The sequence below is a fragment of the Ceratotherium simum genome, chromosome 6, assembly GCF_057802395.1.
Source record: "Ceratotherium simum simum isolate JZ-2026a chromosome 6, ASM5780239v1, whole genome shotgun sequence".
Classification (NCBI taxonomy): domain Eukaryota; kingdom Metazoa; phylum Chordata; class Mammalia; order Perissodactyla; family Rhinocerotidae; genus Ceratotherium; species Ceratotherium simum.
The window spans coordinates 5,323,484-5,337,822 of NC_141905.1; the positions used below are offsets into that span (position 1 = coordinate 5,323,484).

The 14,339-nt window shown below is 52.5% G+C and overlaps 1 protein-coding gene across 1 annotated transcript in view; it reads right to left on the minus strand.

The window, feature by feature from the left end:
• The window catches only part of GRID1 (glutamate ionotropic receptor delta type subunit 1), a 707,967-nt gene that overhangs the window by 549,370 nt on the left and 144,258 nt on the right, over nucleotides 1–14,339 (minus strand). The window contains exon 3 of the mRNA XM_004432480.3: nucleotides 4,060–4,344. Within this exon, the coding sequence (XP_004432537.1) occupies nucleotides 4,060–4,344 (285 nt within the window). The remainder of the gene's footprint in view (nucleotides 1–4,059; nucleotides 4,345–14,339) is intronic.

A 14,339-nucleotide genomic window follows, 5' to 3' on the forward strand; every position in this document is an offset into this window, starting at 1 on the left:
GTGGGACCTTACGCATGACATTCACTGAAGTGACTGATCACACCAGCCTGGGGCATGCCAAGTCCATTCCAGACCATCTCTCCCTCATTCTTGGCATCAAGAATGGCAAGAATTGCCTGGCTGGAGACAGGAGAAGGGAGCTGGAGCCTAGCAAGGCTCAGATTACAGAAATAGGATGGTGCCTTCGCTAAATGCATGGGCATTAAATTCAAAAAGAATCTCTCTGAGCATCATGTTCCTCATCTGTAAAATGCAGCAATAATCCCACCTCAGAGAGTTATTAAATGGCTGAAATGAAATAATATATGTAAAGATACTTGCAGACTGGCATCAAAAAAAGTCCCTATATCCCAAACCACTTCTGTTTGACTTTGGAAGGAACGAAACAGTGTTTACACTCAATTTGCTTTTTAATTGGGCTCAACTGCAGCCAGTGCTGCAGAGGTGGGGTGGAGGAAGGGCCCCATAGAGTTGTGGAGGCACCATTTGTCTTGGGCGTGTGAACAACGTAAATCCACCAACGGCCCTCGGACAGGCCGACGCCAGCCACGCGGAGGGAGCGCCCACACCCCGCACTCTTGGGGCCGGATGTGCTGCATCAAACAGCACGTGGGCTCCCACCACCTCAGCTTGTCTAACACAAGGCATGTTGGAAAACGGGCCAGAGGGCCGGCCCCATGGCTTAGAGGTTAAGTGCGTGCGTTCCGCTACTGGCGGCCCGGGTTCAGATCCCGGGCGCACACCGACTCACTGCTTGTCTGGCCATGCTGAGGCGGCATCCCACATACAGCAACTAGAAGGATGTGCAACTATGACATACAACTCTCTACTGGGGCCTCGGTGAGAAAAAGGAAAAAAAAAAAAAAGGAGGATTGGCAATAGATGTTAGCTCAGGGCTGGTCTTCCTCACAAAAAAAAAAAAAAGAAAATGGGCCAGAGAGTGGGCTGTGCATGAAGGGCCTGGCCAGGACAAGCAGCAGGATTATCAAATCAGGGGGCCGATAACCAAGGTGGGCAAAAGCAGGAAGGTCTGCACAGAATCCAACAAAAGAGCTCTGGCCTCCAAAAAGCCTCAAGCCACACGGGTCAGCACCCTGGACAGCGACAGTCAAATGTATGGCAGCTCTGAGGTGCTCGATTCGCCCCATCTTCCAGATCAGACTCTCCCCTGCACCATGGAAGCCTCACAGAGCAATCGTCACACTTTCTATTGCTGAGCCCACATACAGCCTCAGAATCCTCCCCAACACAGCATTCAAGGCTCAACCAGTTGCCTGCAGCGGTCCGCCAGAGGAAAGCTATTGGTCACCCAGCATCTTTATGAAATTGCTGATAAAGGCCAATCTGGTTGAAAACTAATTTCAACCCCACCAAAGGGAGCAAAGGAGTCCACGTCAGAAAATAAGGCTCAGGGGCCGGCCCCGTAGCGTAGCGGTTAAGTGCACGCGCTCCACCGCTGGCAGCCCAGGTTCGGATCCCAGGCATGCACCAATGCACTGCTTGTTAGGCCATGCTGTGGTGGCGTCCCATATAAAGTGGAGGAAGACCGGCACAGATGTTAGCCCAGGGCCAGTCTTCCTCAGCAAAAAGAGGAGGATTGGCAGACGTTAGCTCAGGGCTGATCTTCCTCTAAAAAGAAAAGAAAGAAAAGAAGGCTCACCGTTTGGTTTGATTGGAGGTTCTGGTGGTGGAGGAGAGGGGAGGAGAGGGGCAGGAGAGTGTCTGCAGAATGAAACATCTGTCTCCTAGTCCACCTCCCCTACCTCAGAGGTCAAACTATGCAGTGACTTGTCTTTCTCCCTGCTTCTCCTTGTCTTGTGCGAAAATTGTTTGAAAACTCCATGTCCTCACAAATGAGTTGGTTCATTCACAGTGACAATTTCTTAGGGCCTATCCTGTGCCAGGCACCATGCTAAGCAGCAGGGACAAAGCAGTGAATAGCACATGGCCTGCTCTATTGGAGCTCACAACCTGGGTGGGAGTGTAGGGTTCCTCAAGGATTAGCCCTCCTGAGTGTGTCAGGACAAGCTGAGAGCAGACCAAGGGAAGGAAATGTGTGTCTGTGAGAGCATGTAACCAAGGAGCCAGCTTCATGGAAAAGGGAGGAGTCTGCAGACAGGTGGGGATCAGGGCATCCTTCCTCGAGGACTTGATTCTTGAGCTGAGTGGAGCTAAGGGCTGTAATAAGAAGAAAACACAGAGTTTGAGCAAGTGCCATCAGGTGTCACTCAGTCTGTAAGAATTACAGGACCCCAGATGGGGTGCGAGGCTGGAGAGCTGATACCGGCCTCCTGTGGCTGAGGTTCCCACCAAAGCTACCTTGAGGCCTCAGGGACAACCAGGGGCTGAAGCGTTTCTATAGGCCAGGCAGAAGGGGAGCAAAGGTGCCAGGAGAAGTGAGGTGAGAACGGCCTGCGGACACTGGACCACAGCATCCTCCAGCCCTGGCAGTGTCCACATCTCCCCACAGGGCCCAGCCTCAGAGCAGACCTGACGTCAGGGTTGAGCCACAAAGTGTTGAGCACAAAGTGTTCTCAGGGGAAGGGTGGGCCCCTGGGAGATGTCGTGTGGGCTACTCAGGGCTGTGACAGTCTCCAACTCCTCCCCAGGGCCAGGGATTGAGGAGGGGTGGGAGGGAGAGGCCAGGTCCTGGACAGAGTCCACGTCCTGGACAGAGTCCACGTCAAGCGCCCAGAGCCTGGGGCCGCCCTCGTCCACATCCCACCTCATCTTTATTTCAGCACAGTGACTGTTTGCTCTTTCATTTCCTCCTGGAAGACTCCAAACAGCATATTTGCTCAAGAGCTGAGGACGACATTCCGGTCTTATAGAAGCAGAGTATTTAGGCAAATGCAAACATATGCTGGTTTCTCTTCTTAGTTACATTCTTGGCAAAAGAATTATTTCACCAAGAGACAAAAGCAGGACTTTCGAGGGCCCATCTCTTTCTATCCTGGCCCCAGCTACGGGGCTACAGACCCTCACCAGGCCCCCACACCCTTTACGGACATGTAATGTGGGTGGCTGTGGCTGTAAAAGGGTAGCACGGGGATCCTCGTGAGGGAACTGCTCTGCACCCTGACTGTGGTGGTCACGTGAACCTACACGGGATATAACTGCACAGAAGCGAATACATACACCCAAGTGCACGTAAACTGGTGAATATGAGCAAGGCCTACAGATTGTGCCAGTGTCAAATCCTGCTGTGATACTGTATGACAGTTACGCTAGGTATTACCATTGGGGAACCTGAGTAAATGGCGCAAGGGATCTCTCTGTGTTATTTCTCATAATTGCATGTGAATCTCAATTATTTCAAAATAAAAAGTTTTTAAAAAAAACACATAACATGGAAACCATCTTATCTTGGGACTGGGGCTGGTCTATTTTACAGAGCAGCCATAAGAAAACCTAAAGCTATTTCTACATAGCCCATTTTTCTGGTTTCTTAACAAGCAAATTATGATTTTTTTCATATGAAAGGTCTTCAAAGAAGCCATATCTGGCCATACCCAGTGTCCCCAGACCCACATGACACTCAGGGTGTCCCTCCCTCTAACCTTTGCCCCAGCCTGAGACTCTGAAACTGAGGGCAGATCAGGACAGAGGGAGGCAAGGAGTTGGGAAGGCCGGGCGATCATCCAGTGTGAGGGGCAATCTTTGGAGAAGAGGTTTCCAGGAGGACCCATGCTGGCTGGCCTCCACCACCGCGGCCTGGTGCAGCCCTTCAGATCCCTGCCAGCAGTTTATTAATATTTTATTGAAAACTCTAAGATGATTCAAAATTCAGCTGTCATGATAAGGTGTTGTTGCTAGGCAACTTTAGTGCCTGTCTACAGATCTGTTTTCGCAGCTCTTCCCCGACTCCTGAAGCTCAAGGTTGGGTCCCACCACTCTGAGACCCACTCAGCTCAGACTACCAACCGCCGTCCACACCCAGCCCGCTCTAAAGTGCTCGACCAGCATGGGCAAAAGCCCAGCTCTCAGGTGCCCCAGCGCCCGCCCACGCCTCCACCAGATCCCCAGAGCAGCCTCTGCCCCGCCCCACCCCCAACTCACCATACTCGCTGTCGTAGAACATGACGAACTTCTGCCAGCGCAGCTCTGTCACCAGCCTGAGCATGACATCGTTGAGGCGCACGGGCGGTCTGGAGGCCAGTGTGTAGGCCTCACCGTCAGGGCTAGGGTTCAGGTGGCAGGCGGTGCGTGGTGACCCCCCTGGGTTGCGCTGGACAAAGAGGTGTGGGATGTGCATGGCGTCTGTGAGGGACTGCAGGGCGTTGGCGGACGCGCAGCCAGTGGACGTGACCAAGGCCAAAATCCCCTGGGTCATGAGGTCACAGGCTGAAAAGAGAGAGAGAGAGGGGTCAGTATGGGGACGATGCTGCACTCACTTCCATCTGCACGGCCCACACCCGGCAGCTCGTGCCTGGGGCCCCAAGAAATGCTGCCTCCCTCCAGGGACCGAGAAGCCACCCTGGCCCGGCTGGCAGCTCTCACATGCACCATCTCACTGATGCCCTCAGTGACCCTGTGCTCTCGTGCCCATTCAACAGATGAGGAAACAAAGGTCAGGAGAGGCAAAATCATTTGCCCTAGACTACTTCAGGAGGGATGGTAGAACAGGGATCAGCACTGCTAAATTAGCCATCCCATTTCCCACGTGGACTGTGGGCCCCTTAAGAGCCGAGAATTCATTTTGTTGATCTGTGTATCCCCAAAGCCAAGCCACAGGCCAGGAATACACTGTGTGCTCTACAGCTGTTGGCTGAACTGAACTGATTGGGACTGAAGGGAATGAATTACGTCGGAAAGTCAGGGAGACACGTACCCCAGAGGACCCCACTTGTAGGCAAAAAAATAAAAGATAGAAACCCAAGGTCTTCTGGCCAAGTCCACTTGATTCACATCATTAAAAACACTGGGTCAAACCCCAGATGAAGCAGTTGGTTCCAGAAGCCCAGGATTATTCAAAAGCCACTTGACAATAACAAAGGAAGATGCTCCCGCAGCTATAGCCGTTACCGGGCGCAGAGGAGGAACGGGGCGGGGGAGGCGCCAGCAGCCGTTTCTAGGGTGCTGCACTCAGGGCTCGCCTTTCGAAGTCATCCAGTCACCACGAGGGTGCCCCTTTTGCCCACACACTTATGCCTTTTTGGGACACAGACCAATTAATAAAAAGATGCACCTCCCAACACTGCAACCCACTGCACCAGTTTTGAAGCAAACATTTATTAATAATGCTTTATGTGACGGCAGAAACGTGGGAAAGCAGATGCAGTTTCAAAACACAGCCTGGGAATGTCAGCAGGCCATCTGCTGCAGACGGTAGGCTTTTGAACAACTTTGACAATGCGGTTCTTTCGGTTGAGAGCCCTGGGCTCATGTGATGCCTCAGACAAGGCTGAGAGATGGAGAGGAGAGCAGGGGAAGCAACCCCAGGGAGCAAGGCCTTGGGGGCGGAGACAGTGCAGGAAGAGGAAGACCCCGCCACACTCTCAAACACCAAACGCCAGCTGCTGCCCACGCGAGGAGGCTTGCCTCGCACATCCACCAGCATCAGCAGGATGAAAACTCAGATGCCCACGGTTCTCCCTGCTGCCCCCTCGGCCTCCAAACACGGCAGGGGGCGGGGTGGTTAAACAAGAGATTCTCCCAGTCTCTCTTGGGAATCACACAGCCACCCAAATGCTTGGGACCCTCCCATCCAGGCTTCACACAGCCAGCGAGTTCTCTCCTAAAAAGAAATCCCATTGTGTCAGGCTCCCTTTAAAGCCCTTGGGTGACTCCCAAGAGCCTCGAGGATGGAGTCAACTCCTTAGGGTGGTCTTGCAGGCTCCCAATGCCTACAGGCTCACTCAAAGAGCCTCCACCAATACTTCCCCTTTGGGCACCGGGCACCTATCCAAACTATGGGAGTGGCTTTAGATCCAAAAACACCCCAAGGGTACTTATCCATACTCTTGATATATTGCTATATATTAGCAATCTTGATATATTGCTAATGATCTAAAACACGCAAATAGGTGAGTGGTCATAAATGCTCCATTTGTTGGGGCCGGCCTCGTGACAGAGTGGATCGGCAGCCCGGGGTTTGTGGGTCCGAATTCCAGGCGCGGATCCACGCACCGCTCATCAAGCCATGTGTGGCAGCGTCCCACATACAAAATAGAGGAAGATGGGCACGGATGTTAGCTTAGGGCTAATCTTTTAAAAAGAGGAGGATTGGCAACAGATGTTAGCTCAGAGCCAATCTTCCTCACAAAAAAAAAAAAGTGTTCCATTTGTTGAAAGCATATGCAGCCTTTAAAACTATTTGTGAAGATACTACAATAACTTGGGAACATGCTTTTCATTAAAAAGTGATGTGAAAATAATACAAAATCGTATGTATTTTATGGTATCAATTAAATAAAACTCAAATGCACGAGACAAAGACCAGAAGGAAATATTGCAAAATGTTAAAAGTGACTGCATTTTAGAAGAAGCCTACTCTTCCTTGTTTTCTATATTTTGACAAAATTTCATATCATGAACAGATAATTCCTTTAGAAAAGGAAAGTAATCCTCCAATAATGGATAAGTATGAAGCTATGTAGCAGGGAGGACTATTTTGTGAGAATTTTCTCTGTGCTGAACACTCTGTCAAATGAGTACTTTATATACACGAGTTCACATCACACTCATGACATCTGTGGAGAATAGGTGTCATTGCAACCCTTTTCCAGGTAACCAGGTATGAAGCCACACAACCAATAAGGGACAGGGCTGTACTGAGATGCCATCCAATCTAAAAACGCTCCTGAGAGGTGGCTGAGTGACAAAACCAGGACACAAAATTATACGCTCACAAGGATTACAACTCCGTAGAAAGCATGTTTATGAAAAAGGCAAGACACCGCGCTAAAAGCCAAGGTTCTGGAATGAAGGGATTTCTCTTTCTTCTCTTGTACATACTCTCTTTAATGCCAATACATTGCACTTGTAACTTTAAAAAGTAATCTTATGACATAAACTATACATCACTGGGGCCTAAAGTTGTCCAGGAACTCCAGCCCTCAGTCCCAGCCCAGGACACCCACGAGGGCTCTCATTGTGGCCATCATTGGGTCTTGGCTGTCTGTCACCCACCCCGCGTGGCTCCCTCTCAGGTCATCACCGGACTTCTGGTGGCAAGCCCTGTCCCCACTCCATAAACGCCAGGTTCTGAAGTCATTGAACCTCTCTGAGCCTCAGTTTCCCCATCTGGGCACATATCCCACTGCTCACTGCAGGCTGGCTCCTTCCCTCCTGTGTGTTTCATACACACATACACATAACCCCTATGTGCAAACCCTCGCAATGAGCACTGGGGGGCGGTGGGGGAGGCAAAGAGCAGGATGACAATGGGCCCCATCTTTGAGGGGGAGCTAGGATTCCTCCTAGGATCTACCAAGGAGGCAGACCCCACAATTCGGCCTGTGAGGAAGGAGGGACGAAGTTCCCTGGCACCCAGAGGAGAGTGAACTCATGAGGGGTTGGCATCAGGGCCTCAAAGGAAAAGAAGGATTTAGACCAGCAGAGATGGGGGAGAGCAGCATGAGGGAGGGGTACAGGGTGACAGACACAGGGGCCAGCAGCAGGAAGGTGCTCAGGGAACAGAGAAGAGCCTGACTGGTCACCCTGCCCCAGCCCTGCTGGCAGCCAGAGACACCAGCTTCTTGGCCGGGCCTGGGCTCACTGGGGTCAGAAGATGAAGCACTAGAACCACAAAGACCCAAGTTCAGGTTTGGGCTCCTCCAGTCAGTCATCGTGTGGCCACGGGCCCGTCCCCTTCCTGAGCCTCCATTTTCTATTAAATGGAGATAAGAACCTATACCCAGCAGAGCTTTGGGAGCACTGACTTAGGATGTGGACCAGAAGTGCCAACCCCGTGCTGTGCACAGGAAAGATGCATAGATGTCAGTGTCCTGCCCCTCTCCTTGGGCATCCGCATCTCTCCATCAATGTCCCCACCCAAGTCATGCCCTGGATCCCAAGAAACAGTGACTTCAACCCTCACTGCTGACGGTCCCCCCCGCCCTGGAGGTGGGCACCACTGACCCACCCCGCATACGGCCACCTGCAGTGCCACTCAAGCTTCTCAAGCCGCCGGCCTCAGGGAACAGGGCAGGCAATTAAGGCTGGAAGCCTCTTCCGGGCGCTAATGGAGAGGTCTGTCGATTTCCAATCCGCTGTGAATGGCCTGCTAATTGGGGCACTGTTGAAATGATGGTTATTTAGAGGCTCCTAACATAAAAATAATAGGATCAAAATACATCAGATCAAAGCCAAATCAGCTATTAGCTTAATCAAGGTTATGTGCTCATTCCCAGGATGGGACGCTACACAATTCATGCCCCAGTTGTGGAGAGAGATGCTGAACCCCGGCACTGGGGTCCTATGCCCTGGGTCTGAATCCAGGCCCCCCCCACTACATTCTGTGGGACCCTGGCCAGGGCGCTGGCCCTCTCTGGACCGCTGTGTTTTTTCCCGTCAGATAAAGTGGATGGCACCCACTTCACAGGGCTGTTGTGCCTATTCCGTGAAAAGTCTTTGTATGTGAAGAGCCATTCGCACTTCCTGGCGCGTAGGAGGAAGGCAGAAGTCACCACGCGTAGGAGGAAGGCAGAAGTCACCACTGTTCTCGCCTCTCCAGCTTAGAGGTGTTTTTGCAGCTCACTAGAAGATAACAGCCTTTGTTATAATACTTTGCCTCCGATATCATATGGTCATAAAGCTGATCTCTCTCTTGATTATAACAATGCAGGCTTGATGGATTGATAAGGGCTCCCTGAGAACGGCTCATCAGCTGGGTAAGTGAGAAGTAGAGATGAACTTAAGGAGCAGCTTCGAGCCCCCTTACCCGAGCTTGGTGGCCTAGGAGAGCACAGGGTCGCTGTGAAGGTCTCTGGGCCGCTCAATGGCTTCCCAGGAATTGGAAGAAAAGAGGCTGCTCAGAGCTCGGAGTTGGGCCCAGACAAGAGGATGGATGGGGCTCAGCCAGCATTCCCAGACAGCCCACTATCACATTCCCGCCAGCTTCCCCTGAGATGTCAGCATCCTGCTGATCCAGGCTTCTCCAGACACAGGACTCTCAGGGTAGGATGTGTTGGGCACAGCAGTGGCCATATCACAAGTCAGATGGGATCTCTGTTAACTCTCACCCCAGGTGAACTTTCTGATCCCCTGGTGAGAAAACTGAAGCACAGAGAGGGCTGGATGCCTGGCCAGGGCCACACTGCCAGAGAACGAATGGCAAAGAGAGCATCAGAACCAGACCACCAGGTACCTCTATAGCCAGTCCCAGGAAGAGACGGTGGCCAGCAGCTGACAGAGCCCAGGATTCCGTGGCTGACTCTACCCAACCCTTCCCTGGATGGAAACTTCTGGGGCGGCTCCACACAGCACAGGCTCCAGGGAAGGAGCCAGCAAGCAGGAACAAGGCCTCTCTCTGCTGAGGGTAGATCCCTGGTTCATCAAGTCACTCGGTGCCTGCAGGTGGTTGCTGGAGATAAGAGAGGGGCCCCTAGACACTGAGGTCACTCTGGGTACCACTACTGATCCATGCCTACTCTTCTCCACGCCCATGGGGATTCCTAGAAAATTCTCAGGCCAAAGCTGGAGGAAGCAACACCCCAGAAGGCTTGTGCTAGAAGAGACACAATTCCTGTTGCCACCGCCTGGTAATGATGCTGGCCACGGCCATCCAAGCCCTCCTCTCCACCAGGTGCCCTGACTGCATTGTGCCCTGGGCACATCCACACCTGCTCCTCCCGGAAGACCAGGCATGGTCCTCGAATAGGCGAGATCAGCCTGTGTGGCCCCTGCTACTCTGAGGCCACAAGCCCTCACAACTTCATGTGCTAACTGGCCTCTAGGTAGCCCCTTAAAGAATGACAGGACTTTTCCAGATGGACAAGGCAAGAGGGCACTCCGCCTGGGCAGAAGCAGCCTGGTAGAGGGGCCCTCACCTCAGAGAAGCCTGGCAAGGCTCCGCTGGTCTCAGCAGGCAGCAGAGGGAGAGCCAGGCTCTGGGCAGCCCTGGGCTCAGCTCTGCCCTCCCAGGAGGAATGATCTCTCTCTAGGGGGGTGTGGGGTCGGCCAGACCAACCGCAGGCAGTCCAGCACCTCTGCCGGCCCCACAAGCGGGGCTCCCAGGGCCACCTCATTACTCCAGTAATCTTAACAGCCCAGAGCACTCATCCTCCCCCGAGCCATCCTTGTTATCCATGCCTTTCTTTTCCTCCTTAAGTGGGCACTGGCTGTATTAATATTTGAATTCTAATGGCTAATGCTTTAAATTAAGGTAGCATTTATAAATACTTTATAGTTGATGAATAATTGACCAAATTTAGTATTGTCATAACTCATAGTAAATTATTGATCTAGGGAGAATAAACATTTCTTCATGTTTTATTAAGACATTTAAAAGGTAAACAAACCCATGAAATGGAGGAAACGGGCGGCAGGGCCACACAAAGATGCGAGCTGGAGCTCTGGCCCTGGAGCACCTTGACCCCTCCCTCGCCGCCCACCATGAAAAGGCACCAAAGGGGAGGGTCACCCAGGCCATACCTCCTGCCCGAGCACAGGACAGACTGGACGAGCACCCTGTTTGCAGACCTTTTGCTTAAGTAACTCTCCCACCACTTCCTTCTGCCTTCACTCCCCTCCCACCTGGTTCAGTTTAGTTTCCCATCCATCCGTCCATCCATCTGATGGGACAGTCACTCTCCTGCAGACTCCCCTCACCCTCACTCCCCTCTCTCTCCTTATGTATCATGGCTGGTGAAAGCCACTGACCAGGGTCAACCCATGGTGGATCAACCTGCCCACCCACTTCTCCATGCAACAGCGAACAGTGAGCAAACAGCAGAGAGCCAGGGACAGCCACACACGGCAACGTGGGGACCCTAGCCAAGCTGTGTCACCAACCTCCACAGGGTTCTCCCTGCCATTCACCCTATACCCTCTCCACCACCTCCCTTGCCCATTCTCCTCAAACTACCCAGACTTCTCCCCCAAGCTCAACTAATGACCTTGCTTCATTCTCCATAGAGAAACATAGAAGCCATCATCATAAGGAACCCGCTCCACTTCTTGCCACTAGATCTGCACACCTATCTGCATTTGTGCTGAAAGTTGCCCACGAAAGTTGAAGAAGAAAGCCTCTCCCATCTTAGGCTGGCACCTGCTCATGAGCTCTAGATGCTCCCACCTCTTGCCTTCTCCCAGACCCGACCCATCACTTATGTCTTCTCTCTATGGAATTATCAACCTTCCTTGTATATTTGACCCATCACTTTAAAAGTAAAATAACCAGCCCTATTAATGATTATTGTTCCTGCCCACAACCCTATCCTAGGCCCCTGACCTCCAGTCAGGGGTCTCCCTTGGTGAGTCCTTTGGCAGCTCAAACTTGACATGTCAACACTAAGCTCCCCGGGATATGATCCTGCCCCTCCTGATCTCTCGATCTCAGTAGAGGGGCAGGTCTATCCACCCACTTGTTCCTGACCCTTCTCTCTCCCTGACCCTCTGCACCCAAGCCATCATCAAGTCCTGGATGTTTTATCTCCAAACTATATCTCGGATCTGTCAACTTTCCTCCATCCCCACTGCCACCACCTTGATCTGATCCACTATCGCCTCCCATCTGGACCCACACACACCCAACCTGCCCCCAGTCTACATGCTACCCGTTCTACACACCCCAGTGGAGTGGCCTTCATGAAACACCAACCAGACTATACTGTCTTTGCTTAAAATCCACATTAGCTTTCCCATTGTCCTTAAAATAAAATCCATACCCCCAACAGGGCCCACAGGCCCTGCATAATCCACACCCGTGCCCTGTGTTCCAAGTAGCCAGTGTCTGCACAGTAACTCAGAGACCCCAAGCTCTCACCCATCTCTGGTCTCCTCACACACTTTCCCTCTGCCTGCAATGCTCCTCCCACATCTGTCCCGCTAACTCTCCTCATTTTGTATTTTTGTGGGTAACTGTCACTCCCTCAAGAGAGCCTTCCACGACCCCAATCTTCCCCCACCATACTCTGCCTGCATACCACCCACCAACATTTGCAACTGTAGACTATTTTGTGTGGCTACTGCAGGGTGGTCTCATTCCCTGGACCAGGAGCCAGTGAGCAGAAGCACCTGCATACTGCTTACTCTCCCAGGACCTGGCCCAGTGCCTGGCATGTCATAGCAGAGCAATAAGCCATTTAATACTCCTAACAACTCTACAAGATAAGCACTATCGGTGTCTATATTTCATGCGCATGACACAGAGTTTTCAAACTTTCCATGGTCCCCTGATGCTAATGTCCTCCCAAAAGTAAAGACACATTCCACAATTTGGAGAAGAGGAGTTTCTTAAAGCCAACCCTCCACTCTAAAGAGGGTTTCACCAAGAGCTCAGAGGGTGCCAAGGGGCTAGTGGAGAGGAAAGTTGGCTGTGCCCAAGGTCTGGCCTGGGCAGGTGTGTCTCCCGGAGCACCTTCAGGCTGGGGGCTCCCATGCCCCTCTGCCCTCATGCTCAGCCCAGCCCAGGGTGGGCGACAGGAGCAGGGCCAAAGGGTCCCACCAGATGATGGACTGTAGCCCAGGACAGGTGGGCAGCTAGTACAGCAGGATGCACAGAGCCAACCAGGAGGGTGGGGAAGAGCTGGCGGTGCCACGCCCATCTCTGGGGCCTCATCCTCATGCCAATTAATGAATCAAAACTGATTTCCTGCTCCTGCAGATTCAAAACCCAAGGAACACTGGGTGGGATCGTGCTGGCTTATTTATAGCTCTCCAGCTCCTCGTTAATGACTTTTACTGCTCCACCAATGGAAGACCAGGCACCCAGGCTGGGATTCACACAGAAGCCTACACTGTGCAAGTTAAATTAGGACAGTGATGAGTCCTGGGAGACACAGAGAACCTCGAAAGCGGCCGAGGATCTCCTGCAGACTCTCAGCGCCCGAGTCCAGATGTCTCTTCCTGGGGTCCCCCTCACCCCGCCTCTGAATGTCACCCCCAACATCTGCCCACATCCTCCATCAGCCTAGTGGTCTCCCTGCCTCCCGGCTCTTCCTTCTCCAACACCCTCCACAGACCGAAGTTCAGCACCAAGGACGCCCCCGAAATACCTGCTATGCTCCTCATTTCCTGGGAGTCCAAGTCCAGCTTATGAGATTCACCCACCATCCCTAACTCCACACACCAGCATGGCCCCAGTCTATCTTCCAACCTCCCATGCCCATGCTCTCTGGTCCTGTCACTATGCCTGCACTAATCTCTAAGTTTGAACCTGTCAATTCTCTTTTCTTAAAATGCCCTTCCTCCTCTACCATGCCTTTCAAACTCCTACTCATCCCTCAACACCCATCCCAAATGCTTCCTTCTCTATGGAGCTTTCCTTGACTTCTCCTTGCTATGAAAAATTAATCATTCCTTTACCTGCAGGTCCCAGAGCACTGCATCCTAGCACACTTCTACCGAGGATGTATCATATCACTTCATGCTTCATACCTAAGATCCCAAGAAAAAGGACTGAGTTTCATGGCTTTCCGTATCTCCAGGCATAAGGCCTCATACAGAGATGCTCAGAGGACACTGGGTGAAGGAATGAGTAGTAGAAGCACAGGTGCACACGTACTAAGGCAATGATCTGAAATATCAGTGCATCAAGGTAAACTAGTCACCCAGAGAATCTATGGGACGGGACTCGTGTCAGGAATGAGGCGATGGAACATCCTGCCTCGTCCAAGAGCAGGGCTTGCCTTGTGCAGCCCAATGAGGAGAAAGATCTAGGGCTTTGGGGCCCCCTAGGCTTGGTCCAGAATCTCATCCCCACATGGATGAGCCGGGGAGCCCTGGGAAACTCATGCCGTCTGATTCTGCCCAAGAAGGAGGGGTTGTTGAGAGGCGAGAAAAGAACAGTGAGAACCTGGGAGAAAGCAGTGATGCTGTCCTGGAGCTGGCAGGGCAAGGGCTGGACAGGCAGCCAGATCTGAGAACTGCTCGTTCCACGGGACCCGGAGGCAGGACAACTCGGGGCCTGAGCCCCTGAGGCAGACCGGCTCAGAGAGGACAGTGACAGAGAGCCGGGCAGCACAGGGAGCTCTCCGGGGGCTCAGCTGTCCCAGAACGTGGACAAAGGGAAGAAGGGGCACCCCTGTGTGGCCACATCCAAGACAGACTGAGGCCAAAGAAGAACCCTCAGGGTACCCAAGAAGGTGCTGTGGCTCCGTTTAGGGCAAGAGGGAAGGGGGGAGCGGGGCAAGCTTGGGGTGAGGCGAGGTTGCAGCCCCCTGCTTCTCCAGACC